Source organism: Stegastes partitus, unplaced genomic scaffold (genome assembly GCF_000690725.1).
Source record: "Stegastes partitus isolate 25-593 unplaced genomic scaffold, Stegastes_partitus-1.0.2 Scaffold2062, whole genome shotgun sequence".
Taxonomy (NCBI): domain Eukaryota; kingdom Metazoa; phylum Chordata; class Actinopteri; family Pomacentridae; genus Stegastes; species Stegastes partitus.
Window position 1 is genome coordinate 908 of NW_007579793.1, and position 19,244 is coordinate 20,151.

The 19,244-nt window shown below is 40.4% G+C and overlaps 3 protein-coding genes across 7 annotated transcripts; 1 reads left to right on the forward strand and 2 right to left on the reverse strand.

Moving 5' to 3' along the window:
- Positions 1-604: 604 nt before the first annotated feature.
- pms2 (PMS1 homolog 2, mismatch repair system component) lies at positions 605-8,083 on the reverse strand. 3 transcript variants are annotated; one of them, XM_008303741.1, is made up of 15 exons: positions 7,928-8,083; positions 5,919-6,058; positions 5,451-5,537; positions 5,269-5,371; positions 5,007-5,190; positions 4,329-4,496; positions 3,998-4,095; positions 3,816-3,915; positions 3,650-3,734; positions 3,411-3,563; positions 2,466-3,330; positions 2,207-2,374; positions 2,013-2,113; positions 1,747-1,916; positions 605-1,021 (listed from the first exon to the last, which is right to left on the reverse strand). In XM_008303741.1, exons 1-15 carry the CDS (start codon positions 7,939-7,941, stop codon positions 878-880), a joined length of 2,580 nt encoding a protein of 859 aa, XP_008301963.1. In that variant the 5' UTR covers positions 7,942-8,083; the 3' UTR covers positions 605-877. The 3 variants fall into 3 exon arrangements, with proteins under 3 accessions (XP_008301963.1, XP_008301962.1, XP_008301961.1); XM_008303740.1 differs by having other exon boundaries at positions 5,919-6,061; XM_008303739.1 differs by lacking the exon at positions 7,928-8,083 and having other exon boundaries at positions 5,919-6,083.
- Positions 8,084-8,592: 509 nt separating this feature from the next.
- On the forward strand, positions 8,593-18,683 carry eif2ak1 (eukaryotic translation initiation factor 2-alpha kinase 1). 2 transcript variants are annotated; one of them, XM_008303744.1, is made up of 15 exons: positions 8,593-8,959; positions 11,583-11,750; positions 11,986-12,122; positions 12,274-12,317; positions 12,410-12,509; positions 12,606-12,686; positions 12,785-12,878; positions 13,002-13,050; positions 13,411-13,795; positions 13,944-14,052; positions 14,272-14,378; positions 17,333-17,447; positions 17,549-17,628; positions 17,825-18,058; positions 18,353-18,683. In XM_008303744.1, the coding sequence occupies exons 1-15, from the start codon at positions 8,788-8,790 to the stop codon at positions 18,476-18,478; spliced, it is 2,001 nt and encodes a 666-aa protein (XP_008301966.1). In that variant the 5' UTR covers positions 8,593-8,787; the 3' UTR covers positions 18,479-18,683. The 2 variants fall into 2 exon arrangements, with proteins under 2 accessions (XP_008301966.1, XP_008301968.1); XM_008303746.1 differs by lacking the exon at positions 8,593-8,959 and adding an exon at positions 11,217-11,373.
- LOC103373765 (ankyrin repeat domain-containing protein 61) lies at positions 14,379-17,313 on the reverse strand. Of its 2 annotated transcripts, XM_008303742.1 has the most exons (5): positions 16,442-17,313; positions 16,126-16,220; positions 15,675-15,846; positions 15,221-15,421; positions 14,379-15,077 (listed from the first exon to the last, which is right to left on the reverse strand). In XM_008303742.1, the coding sequence occupies exons 1-5, from the start codon at positions 16,622-16,624 to the stop codon at positions 14,448-14,450; spliced, it is 1,281 nt and encodes a 426-aa protein (XP_008301964.1). In that variant the 5' UTR covers positions 16,625-17,313; the 3' UTR covers positions 14,379-14,447. The 2 variants fall into 2 exon arrangements, with proteins under 2 accessions (XP_008301964.1, XP_008301965.1); XM_008303743.1 differs by lacking the exon at positions 15,221-15,421.
- Positions 18,684-19,244: the final 561 nt, after the last annotated feature.

Here is a 19,244-nt window from a genome sequence, read left to right on the forward strand (position 1 = left end):
CAAAATGTTTTCCTCTGAAATATGGTGGAGCCAAAGTAGAAGGTGGTAAAAAATGTAAACACTTGAATTCCTTTGAATTGCACTTGAGTGTAGTAATTAAGTACATTTACTTAGTTACTTTACACCGCTATGTCTAAGTTGGTAATGAGTAACATTTGAGTGCTGCAAAAGAGGTTTTTGCCGCTAAATCATGTTGTGGATAATGAGTTACCTCTGGACAGCTAAGAAAGGAAGTGCGGGGAGCTCATAGACGCCATCGTTCCCGGGTCGCTCATCACTGTCGGGACCAACCAGCTGGTCGCTTGAATTCACATTTAAACGTTCCGAGCGGCTCACCAACTTTTCTCTTCTTCTTTCTTCCGCTGTGTTTGACTTCTCCGCTGTTCCGTATTTTGTCTCATTTTCTGTCGCCGTTGTCTTTGTTTCTTTCTCCTTTGTCATTTTGTTGTTTCTGTATCTCACGTACAAGCAGGTCGGAGAATACACGTCTCCATGGCAACGGCAAAGGACAACTACGGCGGCCTCAGTCAGCCAAAAAAGCGCAACACAATAAATAACTACACCGCCAGCGATTTAATATTCAGGGAAAGAAACTGAATGCATATTTATGAGGTACTTCTTGTTTATTTCCTAATGAGCTTGCTGTAAAATAGAAAAATACAATGGAATGCAAAAAATGTAATAAAATAAGAACATATTAAAAGAAAAACAGTCAACAGGAAGCATTGAACCATGCAAATGTACAGTAGTAGTGGTTTGTGTATTACAGCATCAGCCATGGTGACGATTGACAGAAGCAAACTGGAGCAAAGACACACTCCGGTTGTATGACGCTAGTGTAAACTAAGCTTCTCAGACAGTTCCATCCTTTACAGGCTCAGTCTTGTGAGATGATGTCCAGGTTGGCGAGGTGTCTCATGGTTGGTCTGCCGTGAGGACAGTTCCACGGATGCTCGATCTCCCCCATGTGAACCACGAGCCTCTTCATCTCGCTGACATTAAGAGCAGTGCCGATCATCACCTGAAGGCGGACACGAGTAAAAACAATAGAAAATGTATCACAAAGGAACTTTGCGAAAACATAGAAGAAGCTACACAATTCACTGAGAACAACAGTGAAATTTAGAGGGCTATCACAGTCTGAAACTACAAACTTGTTTAAAAACTTGAAAGGCAGGTTGCATTTAAAGTTTATATCATTTTAGGGCTGATGATTCTCCTTTCAGACTAGCTAAAACCTCTTGGGGATGCTATTAATCCCTCTATGCAGGAACAAATTCTACGTCACCATTTGTTTCCACTAATGTCAGTGCAATATTATCATTAATTTGCAGAGGTTCAAAAGTTACTTGTGGTATTTACATGTCTACTTTTTTTCACTCAAATAATAGTATTACAATGGCAATTTAAATAAGAACAAACATGACTATATTACACACAGCTACATAGCTGAATATAACTAAAATGTATATTATATCGATTGTTTAATTTTGAAGCGCAATGAATTTATGGAAAAATCAATGTGTGTGTAAAAGAAAAACTCTGTTGTATATTGACCTGTAGCAACTAAAGTTACAAAAGCATAAGTGATTTATAGTAAACTGTCTAAACACACAGAAACACTGGTATGATCTTGTAACCACTAATAGTCAAGACGAGACTGCTGACTCCCAACTTCAGGCGAAACTTGATTTGAGTTTATATCTTTGAATACTTAAGGTTGAGCTTTTACTGATATGAACTCACAGATTTCCGACAAGCTCTGGAGGCGTACATCTGTCTGACTCTGGATGGTCGGCACATGACCCCCGGGCTGTCACTCAACATAAAGATCAGCTCTTCGATGTCAGCAGGGCCGAACGTCCAGTTTTTACTGGTGGGCAGCGACACCAGCTTAACCCTCTCCATTACCTGAGCTGCAGTCACAATGAAATCTTAGTTTAGTATTTGTCATGATTAAAACAGGAAATAATTGCTTAGATAAAATCAGCAATCTGTTGAAATGATCGTACCATCTTCATCAACCAGAAATTCAAATCCATTCTTTCTGAAAATCTCAATGTTCTCTATGAGTACATTCTCACTGATTGCGGTGAGGTGAAGTTTCTGTGGACTGCAAAACATAAAGGAAAAAACACAAATAGATCACTAAAAAGGCTGCTTTAAACAATCCAATGCATCTTTATGTCCGGATTTAAATTCTTACACAATGAGTTTCTGTCCTTGGAGCACATTGTGTTGCTGTAGCATCTCAAAGTTGTATTTCTCATCTGTGGCATGCTGGTCGATTATGAAGATGTCCGAGTTGAGTTTGGCGATAATGAAGCCCAGGTTAAACTGACCGATGATCTCCATTTCTTTAAACATTTCTTTACTGTAGGGAAAGTAGAAAATTTACTGTTCTGGAAATAACATTGTAGTAACAGTAAATTCAGCAAACTACAATTACAGAAGTAAAATCCTACCTGATCTCTTTCTTGAGCTCTTCCTCTGCACTTTGGTTTTCTCCAGGGTTGATTTTAGCCCTGAAGCGTCTGTATTGTAACTCCCCGTCTGCTTTCTGCTTCTGTTGGTCCTGCAACCTCCTCATCCTTCCTGTCAGCTCTTGTAAAGAAAACCGGAGAGGCACCGTCCTCCTCTGTATGCAGACTGGGGCATCCACCATCGAGGAAGACTCCTCAGAGCAGTTTATAAAAGCGTTGGATTTTTGTTCTGTAGGGAAATGTGGAGTATCTTTCCTGGCTCTCTTAGCCTCTGGGCTCACAGTAGAGTCCTCATTAGAAATCAATGCTTCAGTTTGTACCTCTGGGTCTTCGGGAACAGTGTCACTATTGTCTGATGTTTCTTTGATTGCTTCATTTTTTACACTGCCGCTGTCCATCACCTCTTCAGGTGAGTTGACCTTCAGTTGAGTACACTCAATATCTGGTGTTGCCATAGTAACACCACAACTGGGCACGGCACTGTCTTTTTCAGAATCTGTATCACTGCTCCTTCCATACCTAAACCCATCTAAAGCCGACTTTCCCACCGGAGAGCCTTTCGCGAGCTCTCTTGTAGGTTTTGAGGGTGATTTCACACCAGCAGAAGGTTTTACAGGATCCTTAAAAAAAGACTGCAGCGTTTTCTGCATTGGGCCATTGTTGGAAGCTTTTTCTGAACATGACTTGCTCCCAGAACTGGAGCTGCAATGACTTGAAAAGGCAGCTTTGAGACTGGCCAGGTTCATGGATGACTTTGGCCTCGGAGTCACTGTTTGGGTGTCCGCTCCAGGTTCTGCCTTGCTCTCAGACGGAACGACTTGACTCCGTTCAGACGTAAATGTCGCATCTACGAAAAAGTGCAAAACAGTCAAAATGAAAGCACTGTAAGAAATAAGAATTATTTCCTAGAACTAGAAGTGTTCTTACAGGTGCTGGGTAGAGGTGTGTAGTTCAGGCTGATCTTGTTGACTCCAGCCTCGTACATAGAGATGAGAGAGGTCTTTAGGATAGCCAGCAAGAGCTTCTCCTCCTGAAGGAAAATCTGACGCTTATCTGGGGTGACGTTCACATCCACACACTCTGAAAAATATAACACAGAAACACTCAAGTGGTACAGAAAAACACGTGTTTTGGAAAAATAACACCAGTTTGATACATTTTCTTACCTGAAGCAACAGCTATGTTCAAGGCAACAAAGGGATACTGATGTCTGTTATACATATGATAGACTTCATTCACAACTTTGGTCACCTGCAGAGTAGGAATAATCAGAGTTTAATTGGAAAACATGAACCCAGATACTTCCAGATAAATCCAATCAACATGAATTACCTTAACGGGGTCGCATGGCCGGTTGTTAATGAAAAAGAACTGCCTGTCTGTGGCGCTTCTCCCAACACCGTGGTCGCCGCGAGACACAAACCCTGTGATGCTGCCCAAACAGTTTTCATTTATTAAAACTAAAATACAAAAAAAGAAGGAATACAAGACTCGCATGAAATGGTGCTACTTACGAAAAAAGCTGTTTGGGTAGATCAGCATTCTGGAGTCCATATTCTTCAATAATGTTTTCTGTAGGAGAAACTTGCTGAAAAGGCAGGAGGCTCTGGAGCTGCAGGATACACATCCAACGTCAAGTCATGGAAAATTAAATAGAAATTTAGCAAATACATAATAAAATATCAACAATAGCATATTTGTCTTAAGAGTTGGGAAAATTCTGTTATGCTTCTGTTGTATTAGGATAAAAGGAGAACAGTTTTACTGAATTATTGGCAACAATTTCGGATGGTGGAGGAGAGTGTGTCACCCCATATGGTCAAGAAAAAAAAAACAAGATTCCACCTGTTTTGGACCAAATATTGCCCCGATGTTGTCTCTCATACTTTGGCTGCCACTGGTGCTGAGGACAGTGCTGCGCTTTCCCTGCCCATTTTGGTTGGAGCAGGTAATTCGCACTCCTGTGGAGATGATACAGTAGGACTGCAGGACATGGACCATTTTGGCATACTCCTGAAAACACAATCAAACAGAAAACACACAGTTACGTATTTGGGATAAAAAAAACAAATGACATTAATGACTAGCTCCTGATTCACTCTAAAGTAATACATTCAAAGATTGTTGGTACATACATAGGAAGTTATTTATGTTCGGAGAGAATCATTTTACTGCAGAACTGTTTGTGTATGTTCCTGCTGGTTCACTGTGTTACATTACTGCCAACCATTTTCATTTTTATGATGATTAATCTGCTTTTTCTAACCTCCTGACATCTAGTGGGTTCCATGAAAATCAGCTTGCAAAATCTAGAAAGCTCCGAAATTTTCAACATCTAACTTCGCATCAGAAAATAAATGCCTGACTTCTCCGGTAATCAAATATAAACAGTTATGGATCATGAAATGTAAAGTCATCACAAAGCTTTTTTATGTAAACATGAACAATAGAAACAGTTAAACCAAAAAAAACAGTGTTTGGAGCTAAAGCATGCAAAAAGAGAACAATGCTTCAATGTCCGACCTTCTTGATATTACGTTGGAACTCCTTGTGTCGTACAGGCAGCGTGGAGAAGAGCTGCTGCAGGCTGACTGTGGTTCCTTGCTGTCGGGGATGAGGCGAGCGCTGCACTAGGTGGCCTCTGTGGTCAAATACGAGCTTGGTGCCCACCTGGCTGGACTCGTGGCACGTAATAACACTCAGGTCACTGCAACAAAGTAATTTTAGCCGATGAGCTGGCAAATAGTGTATGTGCAGAATAAATGTGGCTGTTGAAGTGTTTTACCTCAGAGCGCACAAAGAGCTGAGAGCTTCACCTCTGAAGCCAAATGTTTCCACGTGGATGAGATCAGAGAAATCCCTTAACTTTGACGTGTGATGCTTCAGAGCTGAGGGACAGAGAAGATGTCCCTTCATGAATACGCCTCTATTGGCCTTACAGAGGAGATATACAAAGCTGACACTTACTCAGTCCTTCAAAGTTAGCCTCCTCTACACCTTTGCCATTGTCCGACACTTCCACTTGTTCAGTTCCACATTCCTTCAGCTTGACATCTGTAACATGCAGAATTGTAAGGAAAAAAACAGCACTGACTATGACGCCTTTAAATCATATTTTACAGATAAATCCTTATAGCTTAGTAAAAGATAGATAGATAGATAGATAGATAGATAGATAGATAGATAGATAGATAGATAGATAGATAGATAGATAGATAGCAATGGTCCTGTGCTACTTCCAGGTGGACCTCTGTTCCAACTGATCTCCATTTTCAATTTATTTAGATAAATTGATGTCTTCTATTTCAATGGACAAAGCGCATTGTCATTCTAACACAACCTTATCAGCTGACAGATATCCCTGTTACATGTTGCAGCTTTTTAAAAAGACAACTAGAGTCCTAGAAAAAAAACTTTACGCATTTCTTTGCTTACCGACGTTGGTAGCTCCTGCATCGATGCTGTTCTCCACCAGCTCTTTGACAGCAGTAGCCAAAGTCAGCACAACTTGCCCTGAGCAGATCTGATGCACCGAGTGCTTGTCAATAGCCTTGATGGCTCCAGCAGGTTCAGAGCTGCTGAAAAGAAAAAGTGACATGAATGTGCAACATCACTTTCTTATATGGAACCAACAGATTTATTCATGTACTTCACACTAGACAAAAGATTTGATAGGTTCCTTAGACATTTGTTTTCTGATATATGTTGAATACAAAAGGATTGTGTGACTTACAGCAATGATACAATGTGATGTCTTACTAAATAATAAAGATACCATATTTCTTGCAAAATTGGTTTACAGTATGGCTCTGTAATTCTGGCATTTAGTATACAGGGGATTTAGGAAGTATTTGGAGCCCTTGACTTTTTGCAGATTTTGCTGTTTTTTAAAAGGACAAATTCTCAAACTTCAGTCTCTCACTCCCCTCCAGGCTATGGTCATGTACATCCTGTTTGCTTTAACTTTTTAGGAGATGTGTGTAGAGCTTTACACTTGCATAGAACTTATATTTTAGAAAATTCACACCTGTGTATTTAAGGTCCAGCAAGTCCACGCAAGGACAAAAACAAACCCAGAAGAAATCTCTGTGATAAAACTGTGGCGAGGCATAGATCAGGGCAAGGGCAGAGGAAACTGATAAACCAAGCACGTTTGTCCTTGAACAAGGAGGTGACCTTGTGTAGTGACCCCAGCAGTCACTTTAACAGAGCGTCAGAAGTCCTCTGCAGAGCTAAAGCACCGGCCTGAGGAACAGCTGTCTCAGCAGCACTTAATCAATCAGGCCTTTATAGCAGTTAGACAGTTTATGGTGGCTAGACAGAAGCAACTGAGTAAAAGACACATGACAGCCTGCTTGGAGTTTGACAAATGGTATGTATAGGACTCTTTGCACAGTCATGGAAAGCGACTTAAAAAAAAAAAAAAAAAAAAGCACATTTATTCAAGCACTGCACTTATTATATAATTATTTCTATTTTATGCTACTTTCCAGTTCTGCTTCACTCCATTTCAGAAGTAGATATTGCATCTTATACTCCTGAGTTACTTTGAAGATTAAGATTTGATACAATGGATGATACAACAAGCTTTCAAAATGGAACACAGAGTTAAATATTAAACCAGTGGTTTACAGCCTTGGCAGCCTCTGGTGACTTTCAAAAAGCACTGTGGAGTCACTCAGGGTCACATTTTTGATGTCTACAAGCTGCAAACAGCTCCACCAAATGGTGATTTTTTTTTACCCTCTAAAAGTCTCACATGGCTTTATTTCAATAGACGTTAAAATAATTTAATATCTCAACAAAACTCAAAGATGAGACGAAGAAAAAAAAACAGACTTGTATATCAAAACGTCGTTTCTCTCCAAATCATAATGTAATGATCTGTCAGATTGTACATAAAACTGTGTATAAAGTTGCTCCACCTGCAGCAGCAATGACGCGTCAGTACTATTATAATAATCATATATAAAATAATTTATCAGTCAGACGGACCAAAACAGGACTTTTACTTCGATACTTTAACTACATTTTGCTGTTAATATTTATGTAGTTTTATTTAAGTAGGATTATTCATGTAGGGCCTGTAATTGAGTATTTTCAGATTGCTGCATTGGTATATTTGCTTCAGTTAAAGATCAGAGCACTTCTTCCACCACTGTCTGAGAGCATGGCAGTTCAGCTGCAGGAGTGTAAAGCTTGTAAAGACTTACTGTACTTTAATAAGACTTGAAGCTGTAAGGGGCTTTCACATATTACTTCAGCCTATGACTTTAATTTAGAAAAACTTTTTAAAAACATCTTTTTTTAACCTTCTCATTATGGGTTGAAATGAGATCAAAGTTCACATTAATATGCATAACATGAGAACTGACTGAGTGTAATCAACATTCAACAGTGCAGATTTGCATGATGCAAATACAACACATTGGAGGTTAGCTTACCACGCATCAGACATCCTCAGAGGGAACTCACGTCTGTCTTCACAGTTTGATATTCGAAAGTATTTAAAATAGTGACTAATTACTAACTAACTAGTCCCCATTATCACACGCAGCTAGTTGTTCTTCAATAATTGTTAGCGGAGACATTTTTGCTGAATCCGCTTCACGACATCATGTTGTAAACACAAACTGAAGCTGTCCCGCGCGCACTGCGCAGATTGTTCGCGAGTATCACTCATGCGCAAAAACTGCGCACTTTGTTATTTTACAACAGTAATCTAAAACGTGCAGTGTAAATGCAGCTTCACAAAAAGAGAACACGAAATATAAAAGTAACAACAAATTGAACAAATAATATGGTTTTGAATAAGTATTAACCGAGCTGTTGCCTCAAATTTAGTCCGATTTCATCACCGGAAACTTTGACCCTTTGAGGTGTTGGGGCGCGTGTGCAATTACTTCACACTGTAACAAACGAAAAAAACGACTTTTTACTTAGGAGTTATTATTAGTGTTTTAAAGCAGTACAATTGTATACATATTAAAATAAAACTCTTGGGTAGATTTTATGTCCTGGTTTTGAGTAAAACAACATTTTTTCTATCAGTTATTCTTTTAATTGAAGCAGGCACATTGTCAGACGGTCCCTGTACCGCTCTCGGCTCATGGCCGTCAACTGCTGTAACGGAGTGTGTGGGACTTTTCACAGAGCGCTTCTCCTTCTGCTTCTCGGGATGTAAATATTGACACACCGGGGTCGAAGAAGTAGTTTGACGCAGATATGGGGTAGCTGAAATTCACTGGCTGGCATTTTAAAATAAGCGTTTGGTTTGTCAAGTCGGCATTATTTTCTTATAGAAATGTACAGTTCACCCTCCGACACCGGACTCCTGCGGCCGGAGGAATGTTCTGGCAGCAGCAGCAACCTGTCGCTCCGCCGCAACCTTATACCCATCCGGAGGCAGGAGGCTGACACGAGCGTTAGCCTGCCAAGTTTGGCAACCGAAGAGGACGAGGAAGTCCTGTTTGACAGTAAGCAGCTTTACTTATTGAACTTTATTGCTGCTAAACATTACTATTTACGCACCAGCACGAGATAAACATTGGTTAACAGTTATTCCACATTACTTGGTTCGTTAATGGAATAAACAGTCTGCTTTTGATTAGCTGAAAGTCTTGTTTGGCTCTGCTTCCTGCTTTTTTAGTCCTACAGGGGCGTAGTTACGGTGTTAGGGGCCATGTGAAAACCAACGTGACTCGAAGACACCTTCTCCTCCCATTCAAATGCAGTGTCCGCCCTGATATAAACATGGTCTTAGAAAAATATTAATGTTGACTTCTGTCAGACTGTTTATATGGTTGAGGACATCAGGAGGAAAAATGCATAGTCAGCCAGCATTAATGTGTATTTGCATAATATCCACCTGGATGGTTGGTGTGCTGGAGCTTATTTATTAGTTTATCATTTGAGCTTATTGTTAGCCCTCTAAGGATCATCTTTACACTTCCAATTCTTCAAACACACCCGTATGTTTAGTTACAACCCGGCTCAAGGCTGGACAAAGTAGAGGAGATTACACACGAGTTGGAGCTAAAAATAAGTTTGCCCTACAGAAATAGGTTGGAAATTAACATAAGTACAGACAAGACAAAAACAAACAAGGTGGAAGCTAGAAATGAGAGACAGACTGCCGCCATCGTATATAGGTGAGATATTTCCCTATGAGTGGCCTGGGATAGGAGTGAGGTGGTCAGAGTCGTATACTCGTAGGATAGGACTGACTTCTGTGTCTGCTGGTCAGCTCAGTAGTCTGGTAGTCTCGCTTTGCCAGCCCATTCTTTAGAACATAATGACCTGGCTGCACCACACTATCATTCTGCTATGGGGTAAAAAAAAAAAAAAAGACCCTGGCCCTGACCCAGTCATCCTGTGTGGGAGTAAACAAGGGATGCGACTCCAGTGTCTCCCTTTAAATAGTGATGAGTGGAATTGTTATGGTAGAACATTTGCATGCAGGGAGGTGAACACTTGAATTAAAATGGATAATCCACCAACAAGGGCTGCCTTACTTTAAATTCCAAATCCTCTGCAAAACCCTGAACTTTTGACGTGGCAAGTTGCTGCCTGGAGGTTGTTTTTGTCGTTTACTGTGGCGAAGAAAACTAAAACATGCAGATAGTAGAAGGGAAGGACAAAGTCGGCTGAGATGAGCAGCCAGTGGATGGCTTATACCTGCATCCAACACCTGCTGAGTAAAACTGCTATCTGGTGGGAGGCCCAACTTTGACCACCAGACTCCTACAGGGATAGACCTGTCCAGAGAGTCATCACACTCCCCTCAAAAATCAACAAAAACAGTGGTTCCATCATAAACTGTTGTACTTGAAAAGCAGTGTGTTAATTTGCAGTTAAAGTGTCCAGTTTACACTAAGCTATCTAATTCTTAGTTTCTAGTTCCTTTGGCTTGATACATACCAAGTACAGCTCACACTCACCACAAGTTTCTCCAAACTGTCTACCCTCCTACATGTGCCACCTTGGTAACAGAGGAAGCATCTGTTGGAGGGAAACAGTCAAGATTATACAGGGTATAAACAGCGATAACAGGCAGAGCAAACACAATGTGGGACGGCACAGCAGATAAGCTAAAGAGGGACGGGCTGACTATCATCAGATTATATAGTAAAACGAAGGCAGGTGAACTGGATCCCCTCGATGACTTGACTCTGTCCCCCAAACTCCGAGAGAGATACCCCTGCCCAGCGGGTCGGCACAGTTTGAGATGATGTCTGTGTAAATGTTTGTATATGTGAGATTTCAGATTGCAACTAAAGATGACAGTACTCACCTGACCTCCCTTTATGTCTGCAAGTATGCATTTTAATAAAATTAGCATTACTTGACATGTGATTTTACTATTTGTAATCTGAACTGTGGTGATATATGGCCCAGGATTAGCCACATTGTAGATGAAAAAAAAAATAAAAATCAGGTCGTGAGGTGCCATATTCAGGATGTAAGATGAAATTAAATCCTCTGTTTAGAAATAAATGTGTGCATCGAAACAAGTCTGGTCATCTTTCTCCAAACATCCTGCAATATGATGAAATGCGATTGAGAAAATGGGAGGGCCTCTCCTTCCCCTGCTGGCACAGTGTCCGCCCACAGTGTGCCTCTCTTCCACAGTGTGCCTCTCTTCTCAGCCTGCTCATGTGGACAGTAGGTGGAGGGGCTGGTGTTCGCTGGACATGGCAGATAAGCATTACTGCCGTGCACGCCCCCTTATGTATAAACAAGATGAGCTCATTTTGGCCTTGGAGTTGAATGGGATAATCATGAGTGCAGCTTTTAGTACTTAATATTGCAACAAAGGGGTTTTCAAACTGAAAAATGGACCTAAGAGAGAAAAACATAGTTGAAATGATAGCAAAAGTGATTGAAGAAGGTAAGACAGCCATACTTTATACAGAACAAATAATAACAGGTGTAAACAGTTTTTTTGTGCAATACTCAGTTTCAGCCTCTTAAGAGGAAATTCATTGTAAGAAATTATGCAGGAACAAAACTGAAAGTTTGTTAGAAGCGTAAATTATTTTACTATAAGTCATAACTGCTTTGTTTTTCTTATTATCTGTACTTTTCTTGTTTGCTCAGCTTCGGATACAGATACTGACTGTGAGGTGTTGATGGCTGGTAGGCATTACCCATCCATCCAGGAGTTTGCTTCAGCAATCCCCAACCACCTTCTGCTGGGATCTCTGCTCGAGCACTTATGCTTCGTCTATGAAAGCAATCCAGCTCGCTCACGGATGCTGTTCAAAGGTATTTACTGAAATGTATGGCACTTATCCAGGTTGTTTTCTCCTGACTAGATCCTTGCTTGTATTGTATCTACTCTCAGATGTAGGCTGCTTTGGATAAAAGTGTCTGCAAAATGAAACTGTAGAAATGTACTGAGAGTTGAGAGCCAGTTTAACACTTGTAAATACAGTACATGTTTAGCCTTTTCTCTGGGTAATATGTTTGTTCTGAAATTCCTTTTTTGCTTCTTTAATAGTCATCGGACAGCGTTTAGCTGCCATGAACCTCCTCTCACCTTTGGCCATAAGTGATGAATTCAGCACTGTCAGACTCCAGCACAATCGGGCCTTCACTGAGCTGCTTAATGCTGCTAGCTCCTCCCTGTATCCACAGGTAACTGGACTTACCACCAGTTTATACACACACTCCTTTACATTACCTGACAGTGTTTGAACATATCAGTTTTTACAATTTACTTACTGATCTTGTGTTATTGTTGTGTTCACAGTGCGATCATTGTGATGATCTTTGTCTTGTCTTACAGGGCCAACAACGCCTCAACACAAACACACACAGTCCTGCTCTAAGGTAGAGTCTACCTAAAGTTGTTTTTATGTTTTTTTATATTCCAAAAGAATGTATAAGTAGATTGTAAAATATCTTTTCTTGCCATCCTGCAGACCTAAGGAGGGACTGTTTCAAGCGCAGACATCACGGTATCTCAGTGAGTTTGAAGAAACCTCTAGACTTGGAAAAGGGTCATATGGAAATGTCTTTAAGGTATTTTATTGTGTTGTAGTTTGTACTACATTTGTACAGTTCTTTTGCAAACACTTTGAAAAGTACAAATTTGACTTGTTTAACATGTTCTTCCAGGTTTTAAACAAACTGGATGGACAATATTATGCAATGAAGAAAATTCTCATCAAAAAAGTCTCAAAGGATGATTGTATAAAAGTGAGTCATCAGCATTTTAGTGAACAATAGAGCCTCTTTTTTTATACCCAAACATGTGACATGTCCCTCTTTACCTAATTTGATTGTTTTTCCTGTAGGTCCTTAGGGAGGTCAAAGTGTTGTCCAGTCTGCAGCATGTTAATGTTGTGGGCTATCACACCGCATGGATGGAACATGTTCAACCTGCAGCATGTGAGTATTTAACTGCTGACCTGCAACACGTTTGCTTGGCTGAAGTCAATCAAGGTTCTGATCACGGAGATTGGTGAATGAACAGTGGACAAGCTTTGTATATAAACTGTTTTTTTGTTACAGATCCTGAGTCTAAGCTTCCTGCTCTAGAATCTCCTGAAAAACAAGACAGGTGAGGTCAGAGTCATAAATCACAAGACTGTTTTCTGTGATTATGAAAACCAAACGATGAAACAGTTTTAAGGAAAATGTAAGTTGACACATTATTATTTACTTGGTTTGTAGATAATACACATGTTTATATATATTTATACCTATATAGAGTATATAAATTGTGTTGTAGATTTAAAAACAGAAGAGCCAAAGAATCTTGAAAAATAATGTTTTTTAAATGTGTGTGGCAGGTGAATAAAAATACAAATTGAAGCACTGTTTACCGCTTACTCTTATCCTATTTGAAGGGATGTACATGTTACAATAGTCATTATTCTGTCTACCAACACTAAATCTATCTCTGCTCTTTCATGTTCAGTCCTAGTGTGAGCCTTGACAACAGCAGCATCAGCTCCTCTATAGTCTTTCAAAGCCTCAGTCAAGCACCGACAGACGCTGCTGCTTCAGCTGACAAATTACCTCCAAGAGACAACCAGCCTGTCAAAGCCTTGGTTTCAGCCCAGGAGGGCCAGGTGGTGTGTCCCAAGACGATGCGTCGCATCCCAGAGAACTATGTCCCTTGTGTGTTCCTGGGACAGAAGGGTCCTCCGCAGAGCTCCAAGTGTCCTGCCATGGGCTGGGAAAATTCTGCACCGTTAGATGAGGAGTCCAACAGGAGCAGCATCGAACTAAACAACAACTCCTTCGTTGACAAGGAGTGTCAGCAGTGGGCTGACAAACGCACAGCAAAGCCTTCTAAAGAGGTGGGTGCCTGAAGAGACAGTGCTGAAAAGATAACCATCAACACATTTTACTACTTACTAGAAGTAAAGTGTGTGATTTATTTTTTCTTTTAAGTGACGGAGATATGTTACTGAAGTTTGTAAAGTTTTCATTTATGTTGCTCTGCAGGTACAGTTCCACCTGATGCTCTACATCCAAATGCAGCTATGTGAGCGTTCACTGAAGGACTGGATCTCTGAGAGGAACTCCATACCCAAAGAGGGACAAATCTCAAAATGTAATTGTTAAACACATTTCGCGTTCCTTATGTAGTTTCAGTACAGATTGCATTTACTAAAAGAACACAACTTCAGATTGTTAATCAGTTTATCATCATTTAGAAATGACTACAGATGTAATTCAGTTAATTCAGTGCTAAAAATCAGTTCCACATGTACTCTTAAATATATAAACAACATTTTTGTAAAATAGCTGTTTTGTACTTTTGCATTTTCAGGTCCGTACGGCTGTGTTGACGCAGAACACACACTCAAACTTCTTAGACATATACTTGAAGGGGTGGAGTACATTCACTCGCAGGGAATCATGCACAGAGACTTGAAGGTAGGTTTATTGATTTTATTTGATCAGGATATGTCTGTAGGGTTGAGCTTATGAATTAACACACAAATGTCAACTAGGAATAATATCAAATACGTGATTTAAAACGTCCTGTTCGCTGTCGGTATCAAAGGAGATGTTGTGTGTGTTCTCCCAGTGGTTGAAGACAAAATCATACAACCTCTCAGGCATGACTCTTTTCAATTCTTCTGTCCTGCCGTGGACATGTTTCAGAAAAATGGCACTCTTACAAATATCGTGAAGTCTCCTTGGCTGCTGAATAACTGTCAGTAGTTGCTCTCTCTGTTTAACAAAACAAGGTTGTGTCAGAGTTGAGGGCAGGCGTCCGTTTTGGTTGTAGATGGTGAGCGGAGAAGTCAGGCTGAGGAGTTTCAGCAACAGAGAGCTGTTCCTCACATTAGGCAGGTGGTTCAGGAACAGGAAGAGACAGTTCTCTCCAGCTTTGCTTAGTTTGTTGATGTTTGCTCCGTACCTCAGCAGCAGGTCCACCAGCTCCTCGTTGCCCATGCTGCATGCATCCTGCAGAGGTGTCGTTCCAGCCTTGTTTACTGCGTTGGGCTCGGCCCCTGACTCAAGCAGCTCAATGATGCAGCTAATGCCATCTTCAAGGGTTTTTGTGGACTTGGTAGCCAATGCTATGACAGCTAAGTGCAAAGGAGTGTTCCCAGACTGCTGCACCCCCTTAAAAAAGAATGACATAGATTTAATGTGGGACAGTTGTTTACCATTTTGCACAAAGGACAGTAAAAGAGGAGTTTTTTAGGTTGTTTTTTTTTTGGTTTTGTATGCAGATTTAAACAACATTTACAAACAATAATACAAACCATGTTAATGTCTGCTCCCTGCCTGATCAAACTGGCTACTATATCCTTATGGAGGATCCCTGCAGCCATATGCAGCGGTGTCATCCCACTGCTGTCCACAGCATTAACATTAGCACCATAGCTAGCTAGAATCTGGACAGCAGACAGAGCCTTGTAGCGTACTGACAAGTGGAGAGCTGTTTGGTGACTTTCTCCCTCTACCTAGAGAGGAACACAAACACCTTAGATAACATATTTGAAGAGTAGATTCTTTCAAGAGAATTACTTTTTCAGAATTCATGTTTTATTTCAGAGTTTTACAATTTTAACATGTAGCGATTTTAGTTATTGAATGTCCATTTGGGAAGTGAACTAACTCTGGCATTGATGGACACTCTTTGTACCAGTTGGATTTCACAGACAGGGGAGTGGTATAGAGGCTAGATATTGATTTGCTATAGGAAAAGTTAATCACCTCTGCATTGATGTTTACTCCGTGCTCACAGAGAAGCCTTACACAATCCTCCGCCTGCCTACACATGCCCATCACAGCAGTCTGGAATTTGGAATCTGGTTTCGGCCAAGTAGTCAGGATCCTCGGCCATCCGATTATCACCAAGTGCAGTGGGGTTCGACCGAGCTGGTCCCTGTGACAGAGGCAACAACAGCCAAAGTGTTGGCCTTTTATTTACCAGAAAGGGAAGTAGCAACATGCTTATCGACATACATGGTTTTCCTTTGAACAGAAAAGCCACTAAAGATGAAATTAGACATTCAAAACACATATGATCTGATTTGTTTTAACTAAAACAGCTACCTCAGCTGAAATTTATTTTTCCAAACAATTCAACATTTTTGGCCAGCTTCTAAATCAAACAAACAAAAGACTCTCATGTAACACTGAAAGTACTGATGTTTGTCCAGACCTCATTTCAATGTCTGCCCCAGCTGACAGCAGACTCTGCATGCTGTGAACTCTTCTGTAAGAGGCAGCCAGATGAAGCGGAAGGATAGTGAAGCCCTATGGCAAGACAAGTGAAGATGTGACAAAGTTTAACGCTGTGTAACGCATAATTTGTAGTTTTGTGTTGAAGTTTAACACTAGCAAAAGTACTTTCTTTTTACCTTTTTCTTATATTATCTATGTAAAATGCAGATTTACTTTTTGTTTCTGTGAAGTAAGTGTAAAAAATTCTGCTCCTTACAAGTATTTTTAAAAGACAGTAGCGTTGTTGCATTTACCTTCCAGAAAACGTCCCCAGATGCACCACCTTGTTTCTCAATAAGACACTTGTTGCCGTACTTCTTTGACAGGCCTTCAATGCGTCTCAAGTCTTCATCCATAATCGCAGTGTAGAATTCATTGCTGCAGATTTTGATGCTGTTACCTCTCTTACCTGTGTGTGTCTTGTGCCCGTCTAACATGTCCGGGCATCAAAGTTTTCCTGCTCCCTGTGTTCAGGCTCTCAGAAGATATGTGGTGATTCAGATCTGATTATTTAAGTGTCTCGATCCAAATGTCGATTTCTCAGAGGGCTGTCAGTTAAATTTATGCTTGACAGCTAATTCTCTGTTTGGTCGTTTCACCACCTACTTCTGCTTCCTGGTTTTGGTCTTTTGAGTCTGATTTCATCATGCAGGCTTGATGGTTACGCGTTTAACTTTGATGAACAGCCTTCCTGTTACGCCTGATAACTTGTTGCTGCATGTGGGGCCAATTATGGGGATTGTTGACACACTTCAGAGTAGTAACTGGCTGTTCCAGTGTTTGTGTCTCTTCACTGTTTTACTTTTAGGAAAGCCAAACAATTCTGGCTTTGAATAAACTAATATGCTTGGATTTTTTTAGAAGTAAATAAAGTACAGTATTCTGTACATTTAAATAGGGGAATTTTACATGATGTACTGTAAAGAAACAGAATTATTGTACAGCAGCTATCCTGCCTTGTAGTTACACAGTATCTATCTTTTTACGTGAGAGAAATATAATGTTAGATGGTCTGAAATCCTTAAATTATTGATTTGTGCCCTGGATGTTTCATGAAACATTGTGACTTTACATACATCTGTAGACTTAGTGACACTAATTGTTATGCCTTTGTTTGTTTGTTTTTGTTTGTTTGTTTTTCACAGCCAAGAAACATTTTCCTTCATGGTGCTGACTGCCATGTTCGGATTGGAGACTTTGGTTTGGCTTGCAGGGACATAATAGTGGACAGCCATAAAAGCACCACCTCTCCCTGCTGTGGTAACAGTTGCCTTGTTGTCCTCTCACAACACTGTATGTCTCAGAATCACCAGTAGGTGGCATCATCTGCTTGTAAGTGACATTTGCTGTGTATTTTGCAGATTCCTCTCATACTTCAGGTGTTGGCACCTTTGTGTATGCTGCACCCGAACAACTGAAAGGCTCCCATTATGATTCGAAGGTAAGCACATTATTAAAGCAACAATTGTCTGGAATTCTTACTTTATTTTTCGTGTCACATAATTTATTCATATACATTATGAATAATTTATCAGCGTTAATATTTCATCATTGAAACGCATCACTCCTCTGTGATGCCGTAACAACTGCACTGAACATGATTATAAGCTGTATCTGTATCAATGTTGCTCTCGCAGTCAGACATGTACAGCATCGGAGTGCTGGCTCTGGAGCTATTCCAGCCCTTTGGGACCGAGATGGAGCGAGTCCGGACCCTTGGGGAACTGAGAGAAGGGAAAATTACAGACTCATTCTGCCACAGATGGCCAATTTTGAGTAAATACATCACAAAGCTGACGAGTGAAGAGCCCAGCGTTCGACCTACGGCCAGCGAGCTTCTACAGAGTGAACTCTTCTGCAGTAAAGACACGGTATTTAGGGATGAACGGATATATTTCATTTAGCTCATGACTTTTTGTGCAATATAAAATGAATTATTTGGGATTAGTTATGTAAAATCTGAAAACAATTATTCATTATCATAATTTCATTAAGGATTACATACAAAGAGTAGCTTTTGTTTTACTATAGGTGTCGCTACACTGTGTATGTCATCAGAAAGTCGTCTTTGTCGGCTCCAGGAAGCCTTAATTATGCTCTCATTTGTAGCAAAGTTCCTTTACATAATTAGCAACCAGTTTTACAAGTATTTTTTTCCCCTTCAGGTGATCCACGGTTTGCAAAGAAGGGTTGAAGAGCAGGAGGAAGAGATCATGCAGCTGAGGAGACAGATCAGTCAACTTCAGAGCTCACAAATCACAGTTCATTTCTCTGAGTTGGACAAGACCTGAGCCTTAAAAATCTCAACAGACTCTCAAAACTTGATTTATTCAGGCACTGCTGTACCTTGTCTTGCTGACTCAGTACAAGTGGCGGAGTGCATGAGCGCGCGCGTGTGTGTGTGTGTGTGAACATTTAAGTGTGTCTTGTATACCTGGATAATGGAGTGCAATTATTTTCCTTCATGCAGCTGTTCAATAAAATAATTTTCTGATATATCTGGTGGGATTTCTAAAGAAGCAATCTGTGACTAGGGTTCATTTGAGGTGTTGCTTTAAACCTATGCCATGTATACCAAGTTGACCTTGAAGTAGAACTGACAAAGTGTATTATGTTTTGCACAACTTTTTAATTCTGAGGTTTAGCAAATTGTCAACTAACTGTGGACATCACAAGAATTACAATTTAGATTTTCCAACAAAGGCTTTTGTATTTTCATGCATGCATGTTTAAACTTTGCATATGTTGTGTAATTGGTGTAGGAAACGCACACTGTTGAATTTTAAGAAGTTCTAAAAGTGGAAAGGCTTTGAGCACAGAGTAATTATTTAGATTATGGCTTTTCTGCATAGATAATAATAACAGCAATTGCTTCAGTTTGACTGGTCTAGTTTTAGCCACTGGGACCACTTATAGAATAGCTTTGTGGGTATAAAGCTCTTAATGTGGGCTGTACATCATGTACACAAAGGTCAGGGGTTTGTACATGCGACGGATCTTCCCGAAACACGTTCCTCGCAGAGAAACGGCCGATTGAGCCAATCAGAGACCTCGTTT